The sequence below is a fragment of the Halichoeres trimaculatus genome, unplaced genomic scaffold (assembly GCF_033239565.1).
Source record: "Halichoeres trimaculatus isolate MK-OKI-2021-1 unplaced genomic scaffold, fHalTri1.1 fHalTri1_scaffold_4, whole genome shotgun sequence".
In the NCBI taxonomy this organism is placed as follows: domain Eukaryota; kingdom Metazoa; phylum Chordata; class Actinopteri; order Labriformes; family Labridae; genus Halichoeres; species Halichoeres trimaculatus.
This window is the reverse complement of record NW_027437182.1, coordinates 38,270,297-38,279,332: the sequence shown is the minus strand read 5'-3', so window position 1 is coordinate 38,279,332 and position 9,036 is coordinate 38,270,297. Positions and strand designations below refer to the sequence as shown.

The window sequence follows — 9,036 nt, the reverse complement described above, 5'->3', positions numbered from 1 at the left end:
TGTGTGAGTGTTAGAATGCCTTGTGTGCGAGCATGTGTGTGTTTGTGTGTGTGGGTGTGTGTGTGTGTGTGTGTGTGTGTGGCCTCCTGCAGAGTGAGTGGTGGAAGTTTGAGCAGGAAATAATCTCCACATGTCCTTGAAGTGGTCTGTATGGATCTGGTTGCAGATGAAATATTGATAAAACATTCTCTTGTTGAGGTGTTAATCAGCTCAGCACTAAAAACTGAGTGCTGGAGAGCTGCTCTGAGTGTCTGCTGTTGCTGTGCTACATCCTGTTTAATATCAGCTGTCTCTGCTCCTCTCTGTGTGGATCTGCTCCCACCTGCTTGACTGCAGGCCCCTCAGCAATGTGTCCACCTCTACAGCGCACGCATTCCCCTTCAACAACACATGCTTAAGCAATTACTCCCCCAGAGTCCTCACAGTCCAGAGACACAGGCACAGATAGAGAGAGGAGAGATCAGGGCAGCTCACCCAGGATCTGCAGGTTTCTGTGAGAGAACTCTACTGTTCCCATAATCCTTTTCTACTGGAGAGAAAGGACAGATGGAGGGAGTGAAAACAGAGCAGAGTCGGGGGCTGGAGCGTGAAAGTAAAGGGACCAAGCTACAGTGACAACAGAAACAAAACACTCACACACACACACACACACACACACACACACACACACACACACACACACACACACACACACACACACACACACACACACACACACACACACACACACACACACACACACACACACACACACACACATCGGACCCCAAACAGGATCAGTGTGAATGAGGACGCGACGCCGGCAGAATAACAACTCTGAGCTCACAACACAAACAGGCTTCGTGCAGGAGCACAGCAGGGCAGCAAAAAAAACCCACACAGACCAAAGGTTATCTGACACTTCGTGGCTCTAAAACACACAGTCTGAGATTCTGAGGACGCGGTCACACTGGCCAACCTTGTCTGCCTAAGCACGCTTCAGCCGTTAAGCACGTTTGGAATGGCCAGTGTGACCGCAACTGTACCGTGCTCAAGCACGATTCCCTTCCGTGCTGCGGCACACTTCGTAGAGGTGGGCTTTGGCACTGTTTACTTCATGCACGAGCACAAGCACGCCGACAGCGCGTGTGATCCATTACGTATGATCACCGCCAGCGCATCTCTCTATAGGTGGTGCTATAACTGTCTTGTCCAGAAGATGCTTTTGGGAGATCTCCACCGAAGTAGACTTGAGCCGATCATCTGTGTGGCAATACCTTGTCTATGGGGGAATACTAAATGCAAAAGTGGAGCAACAGATGCACATTTTGTCAAAAGACGGTCAGCAGACATAGCAGACTGAGCAGCACGAGCACAACACTGTAGTTTGCAATGATCGGTACTGTTGTCCTGTTGTATGAGCTTGTGCAAAGCGGAGTGTGACGTCAGCGTTTCCACTGAAAACGCCGGCTTACTGTTTACACGACACCAGTGTCAGCAGTGTTTCAGAAAAAATCCCACTCTGGAGGCTGTTTTCAGAGTTTGCGTTTTAGGTTGGCTGAAACGCGGTTTTCGTTTAAACGCCCGGCTTAACCGCAACAAAACTTTTGCATTTCACCCTAAAATCGTTGTTGTGTAAATGGCCGCTGAGTCTAAAGATCTAAATCTGAGGGCGCGGTAACACTGGCCATCCAAACCGTGCCATGCTTAAGCACACTCGCCCCCCCCCCGCAGTGCTGTTCCCCAGCTGGAGAGTACGGCCAACGGTCACACTACCCCTATATGAACCAGACTTTGGCAGGTATCACACATGTGCATGGACTGCCTACGTCATTGTGAAGTGTCTGTTTACATGAAGCGCGATCTCATCAGAGTCAGCACAATGAGACACAGAGAGCACTGCTACAACTTTAGAGACTTTTGGACTTACAGTGAGTCGTTTTCGTCCGACACAGCCATCTAACACCCCTGCTTTGTTTAAAATGATTGCCAAGGGATGCGCTCGCGGCGATTGCACGCGCTGTCCGCATGCTTGTGCTCATGCATGAAGTAAACAGTGCCAAAGCCCACTGCTCCGAAGTGTGCCAAACCACGGAAGCGAATCGTGCTTGAGCACGGCATGGTTGCGGTCACACTGGCCATTCCAAACGTTCTTTAGGGCTGAAGCGTGCTTAGGCACGGCACGGTTGGCTAGTGTGACCACGTCCTTAGAGTCTGAGTCTGAGAGTCTGAGTCTAAAGATCTGAGTCTAAAGATCTGAGTATGAAAGTCTGATTCTGAGACTATAGATCTGAGTCTGAGTCTGGGAGTCTGGATCTGAGACTCAAGATCTGAGTCTAACAGTTTGAGACTGAGAGTCTGAGTCTGAGAGTCTGACACTAAAAATATGACACTCAAGACCTGAGTCTAAGGTTTAATCCCAAACTGCCCCCGAAACACTCCAACCCACTGTTTGGGCTTTCTCGCTGAGGGTCTACCACATCGAGAGCCGTCCCAAACCACGTAGTGCGGAGGGGGTATGGACACTTGAACAGCGAGCCTGCATTGATGCGCACTTTGGAGGACTTTTGCAGAAAGTGCAATGGCGAAATGGAGGAGGAAACAACTTACAAATGTAAGTACCTCATGTGTCCAATATGTTCCCTTCACCTTTGCCACACTGACAGATAATCACAAAAAGCGTAGTTTAAAAAAGGGAACAAAACAAGCAAATATTACTCTATGCTGACGTTTGATTTGATCATGCAGCCCTGACACCTAAAGATGCCAGCACAATTGGCAGAATTAATTCATTTGTTTAATTGGAAATGTCAGATGGGAATAGGATTTGAAAGACATGTGGGATCACTTAAAATTATTTGAAGTATAATGTAGCTCCTGTCATTGTAAGGGCTTCTGTTTGTATGTTTAGGGGAGACCGGATATGGTTGTAACACTTTTTGCTTCAGCACCTCCAACTCACTGAATTGTTGAGTCAGAGTTCTAAAACTCTAATGCAAAGTACCCACATTTACCACAAACGGCACCCATTTAGACTTTTGCAAGAATATCACAATCTTCACCAGGTTACGTCAAATTCATGGTCCTTTGTTACAACCATCCCCACTAGGGTATAGGTTGAAACACATGCTGGGGTAGTTTGCAACAATTAGACAAAAAAAGCAAAAACAGAAGTCACGCCCCTCAAAAAGAGGTTTATTAAAATAGAAGAATCCAGAACAATGTCTATCTCTGTGACTGACCATAGCTTACTTCCTGTTTGACTCAAGAGTTCATCCTCAACAGTATTTACGCTCAAACACTACAGTGTAGCTGTGTCAAGAGCACATAGGTCTGACAAAAACAATGTGTGTGTGTGTGTGTGTGTGTGTGTGTGTGTGTGTGTGTGTGTGTGTGTGTGTGTGTGTGTGTGTGTGTGTGTGTGTGTGTAATGATTGTTTGTAACCCTGGAGTGGTGGCTTTTTCTTTTTTTTTTTTTTTCTTTTTTGAGGTGCAACATTTTCTCCTGTCCCTCAGAGAAAACATTTCTGCTGCTCCAGTAACCCACACTGGGATATCATTGGCCCAGTAAACTACACTGGTGCATCACTGGACCCTCAGCATCTGCAGTGCCATGTTACTACAAGGCAGATCCCTTGTGCATTTTTGACTGATTTGACTAACTTACTGTTCTTTATGACTTCATCAGATGCTTATTTAAAAACATCTGCTTGCACACCTCTGTCAGTCTTTCTTTTCCACTGCCTAGGCGTTCTGCAACATCATTAAAACCAAGTCAGCCAGTGTTTAGCTCACTGTATTAGCATACACATTAGCATAGACATTAGCATGGGAAAAATGCAACACATTTTGCCTGAGAAACTACAATTTATTCTGATATAAGTAAAAATGGTTTTATCTGGAATAGTATATGTACTAAAGAAAATATAGTCTGAGTAAAAAAAAAAAAAAATTTAAATCAGTTTTTTCTCTCGAAAGAATCTGTATGCACCTGTGTTTCAGAGTTTGTTCTCCCAGAATGTGTTATTTCAGAGTGTGTTCTCTCAGTGTGTTCTTTCTGTTTTTCCATAGGGTCTCAAAGTATGTTTTTTTAGAGTGTGCTCTTTCACATTGCATTCTCTCTGTGTTCTCTCATGGTTTTCTTTCACTCCTCTGTCAGAGTTCGTTCTCTCAGAGTGTGTTCATTCCCAATGTTCTTTCTCTCAAAGTGTGTTCTCCCAGTGTGTGTCTCTCAGTGTGTGTCTCCAGTGTGTTCATGCAGTGTGTTCTCTCTCAGTGTATGTGGTCTCTCTAAGTGCGTGTGTGTTCTCTCTGTGTGTTGTAGATGCGTTCTCTCTCAGTGTGTGTGTGTGTTCTCTCTCAGTGTGTTGTCGCTGTGTGATAACGCGTTGTTCAGATGAAGTTGTCTTGTGGTTGTTGATAACACACGACACTTTTAGACTGATAAGTCTTGTACTGACAGCCCTCACAAAGCGCGGGTTTCCGGAGTGCCTTTGGGCTCGGTACACTTTATAAACAGCTGCTGTGAAGAAAGACTCCGTGCTCTGACAAACAGAGCGTAGGATTAAAACTCACCGAGCAGCAGACAGAAGATGTCCAGCATGATCAGCACCTTCCTTTTGCTTTTGTCAACGCCGTTGTTGTTGTTTAACGTGGAGTTTCCTCCGTTCCTGGTCTCTTGAGCCATCGCTTTCTCATACATGTGCTTTTGCATCAGAGGGGTTCAACTCTAAATCCCGCACAGCGCGCTCGGTTCTCGGGCAGTGTCAGACGCTCTTTTCCTGTCCTAGCTCAATAAGGAACTTTCAGATCATCTGAAGCTGTCTCTGCCTCACTCTGTACTCTGACACTAAACTAATGGAAGTGAGATGAAGTGTGGATCTGACCCTGAGCTCAGAGAAGTGCTTCGTCTGAGAGACAGGAATGCGCTGCGCATCGACAACCGCTCTTCTTTTATCAATCCTCCTTCTTCTCCTCCCCCTTCTCGCTTCAAGTTCCCCCAGCAGCTCCAGTCTCAGCCCCCGTCTTCTCTCTGCTTACGCAGGGTCATCAGCTCCATCCCAGTGTGGAAAACCTCCTCTGACGCACAGCGCCACCAGCGAACACAAGCGACATATCAGGCGCACTAGGAAAAATAGCGGTATGTTCGAGGGAGAGGAGATGTTTGCTCTTCTGTCATCTTCTGGAGAATCATGGATTTAAAGATCTTTCAAAGAAAACAAACTGATATACTACCATCTTGAGATGTTCTTCCCTGTCCGTTAGATTAAAGCTGCAAAATGCTGCCTGTATCTCTTAAACAAGGTGTGAAAAGAAATTATCATCACCAGCAACATCATGTGTTTTCTGCTGCTTTGGGAGAGGAAAGTTTTAATGGACTTAATGTTTATTTTAGCAGAAGAGTTCCAGGAACAATCGATGGTAATACTGATACTATTACAAATACAGACACTGATACTGATGTGCCAGCTAAAACTCTAGTTGAGCTGACGTAGCATGCATCTCCGAATAAAAAGAGGACTGAAAAAATCATCCTGTCCTGAGACCATCCCTAAGTGTGCTCAGGCCAAACAGTGAAAGCAGAGTCAGGCTGATGGTTAAACTAGTACTGACATCTAGTGGTGACATGTGCACTGCTCTGCTAAGTCTGTTCACCACTGTACGATTCATTATCCCCAACCTTTACCTTAACCTTGTACTGACGATCTGATCTTCAGCCTATGTGATGTCTCTAAGGCACTGAGGAAGAGTTTCACAGGAAAAAAAACAAAACAAAACAGACCGTGACACCCAATAACAGGAGCCTCCAGTAGGGTCTCAAGTCACATCAGATGATCCTGTTTTCTTGTAAATCTTTTTGACAAGCTGTAATGCACTTTCACTACAAGAAACCGTCACAGTGGTTTCTAAAAAGCTGAATGATGCTCCTCTTCCTTGAAGATCAACTAAAAGTCAAACAGGAGGGCAAGCCGACTCTCAAGCTCTGTTTAACTCAGAAGAGAGCTGAGGGGACAGCTTGTGTGAATGTGCATGAAAATGATGGATTAAATATTTCTTTAAGATCTATATACTGTCATAATTGCTGTACGATTGTCACTGCTATTGCTTGGCGCTGCCCAAGTAGCTGCCTGTTGCAGCAGCTCTCTCTTCTTTGTCCGTTTCTTGTAATTTTTTTCGTCTCTTTTTCATCATCTTTGTATTTGGAGTGGATCATCACTTTGTATGGTTCATTGTTGGTCATGGACACCAAACTTTTTGTGGCTTCAGTGATATTTTTACTACTTTTCTCCTGTGTTTGTCTGGAGATCCTACATGTAACCATGGCTGCATTGTTTACATGTGAAATTAGCTGTTAGCAGCCTGTAGCATGTCAATGCTAACTAGTGTAGGGCTTGATGATTTCCCTCAAGGTGAGGAGGAGGAGGTGAGGACGACGTGCTGGTTCTCGGGTGTGAGCTGGGAGGTGACGATGTGGACTTGTCTTTCCATCCATCGTTGTTGGGAACGTGGGATCTGTCTCCAGTAAGATGAACGAGCTAGCTGTGCTAGCCCAGCGGCAGAGGGGCTGCTGGAGGGCAGAGTGGCATCGTGCTGTTCACGGACGTGGCTGACGGAGCTGACATCTGACGCTGGCACCACATTGGAGGAGCTTCGCCTGCTGTGAGCAGACAGGATCCAGGAGACAGAGACTGAACAGACTGCTGGGGAGGCTCAGTCCTGGACCCTGTGGAGGTGGAGACTGGCTGGGCTGGAGAGTGGTGGACGGGCTGTCATCATCTATTTTCTTGTGGACCTCTTTGCACTTTCTATACACTTTCTTATTTTTGTTTTCTTGATTGCTGCTGTGACTCCTAAATTTGCCCTCTGGGATAAATGAAGTATTTTCTATTCTATTCTATTCTATTCTATTCTATTCTATTCTATTCTGTGTGTTTAGCGTTGTGTTGTGAAGCTATGAGACGTGTGCCATAGCCATGAGCAAGCGCAAAGCCCTGAAGCACGCACCAACAGCTCTCCCCACGCCCTCTCACCTGATCACAGGCACACAGCCATGCATACATTCCTCATAAAGACACCTGATGTGACTCTCAGGCTTACTGCCTCTCACTGGCACTACCCTCTTATGAACACATACACTGAAATTGATGAGAAGCCAGTAAAATAACGTCACTGTAACAGTAATGTGAAAATAACAGTTTAACACCAAATTGATTCTAATTGGTTGTTGGCAGTTGTGGCTCCCTCAGTAATTTTCATCCTGGGTTGCCACAGTGTTAGTAACCTGCTGGTTTTGCCTGCTTTGCAGATAAAACATGTGGATATAAACACAGACTGTTTAATGACCCCAGAGACCCCAGAGAGGAAGGGGAAACAGCTCACCAGAAATGTGGCAGCTAAGTTCCCTACACTTTCTGACCATCAAAAATAACATGTCAGAAAATTTTAAGGGAAAATAAACATATATGTGTGTGTGTGTGTGTGTGTGTGTGTGTGTGTGTGTGTGTGTGTGTGTGTGTGTGTGTGTGTTTGTGTGTGTGTGTGTGTGTGTGTGTGTGTGTGTATTATTTATTTATTCATCATAATAAATAAATCCTGCTAAGGAACACGGTCAAATACATGCAGTTATTATAATGAAGTGGACTTAAATGCTTTGCTCAAAGACATGTCTAATCAAACTGTTTTTCGAGTTTTCACCCAACTGTTCGTAGCTTACCAAAGAATTTTGATATATTACTGCAGTTTTTATCAACTTTACATCATACATTTTCTGTGATTGCTCTGACTGAAACATGGTTAAATAATGATATTGAGTTTCTATGAGTTTCTATCTTTATACATGAGGATTTTGAATTTATTGAAAGAGGCAATCTGAGTAAACACTTTGTTAAAACTAAGGAAGAAACATTATTTATAGAGATTACGAAATGGATCATTTATGGGGGTCAAACTATGATTATTGGATGCACCTGATAATGACACTGGTATTTCTAGTGAGGCTTAATCTACAACATTTGAAATGATAAGTGTCAGAATTAAGATTTGTGTACTTCTTGGGGATTTTAGCATTGATCTTTTGAAACATGATTTAAATCCTTCAGTTGATTTCTTAAATACTCCTTATACTCATTATTTTTATCCACTTATTCATAAACCCACTTGGATAACAAAGAAAACTGCAACTTAATTTATAATATTTTAACAAACTCTTTTGTAAATCCCATAATTTCGGGTGTCAAGTTTGCTGACATTTCAGATCACCTCCCTGTATTTTAGATTTTTACAAATCCTGTACAAACTAAGCCAAAATATAGTGTTTGTCGTCGCAGATTCAACAAAAAAAAAAGGAGGAATGTTTTAAAACCTCTTTGGCTCAAGTATCATGGGAAGAGGTTTTAAGACACCAGAATGCTGTTATGGCTTATCAAACGTTAATTAATACATTTTCAGCTGTGTTTGATAAATCTTTTCCTTTTGTAAAAAGTAAAAATAAACAAAAGAACATTTCTAAGCCATGGTTCACACCTGCATTACAAAAATCCTGTTTTCAAGAATAAATTATATAAAAAAGCTTTAACTAGTCCCACACCTTTGAATATAACATATTATAAAAAATATAAAAATAGGTTCATTAAAATTATCAATGATGCCAAGAAAAAATATTTTTATAATATTATAATATTAGTAATATTATATTATTAATATAATAATATTTATAATATAATATAAGAAATACCTGGAATGTTATAAATGAATTATTAAACAAAAAGCAGACAAGAAGTATACCATCCCAGTTATCTGATGGCTTCAGAAATTACAACAATCAAACAGATATTGTAAATGGTTTTAATGATTTTTTTCTGAATATCGGCCCTTCACTCGCGAAAAAAGTTGCATCAGCCAGAAAATATACTTTCAATACTTCTGATAAGACATACTCCTGTTTAAATGTATTTGATACTTCAACTCCAAATGAGGTACTTCAAATAATACTACACATGAGGGATGCAGCTCCAGGACATGATGAAATTAGAGCTGGTCTCATAAAGAGAGTAGTCT

At 42.9% G+C, this 9,036-nt stretch overlaps 1 protein-coding gene across 2 annotated transcripts in view; it reads right to left on the bottom strand.

The window, feature by feature from the left end:
• Positions 1-5,047, bottom strand: part of plpp3 (phospholipid phosphatase 3) — a 43,494-nt gene extending 38,447 nt beyond the window's left edge. Inside the window, exon 1 of one of the 2 annotated variants that reach the window (XM_074668888.1) lies at positions 4,555-5,047. In XM_074668888.1, coding sequence (XP_074524989.1) covers positions 4,555-4,693 — 139 coding nt within the window. In that variant the 5' untranslated portion in view covers positions 4,694-5,047. The remainder of the gene's footprint in view (positions 1-4,554) is intronic. The other variant, XM_074668887.1, reaches the window with a different exon arrangement.
• Positions 5,048-9,036: the final 3,989 nt, after the last annotated feature.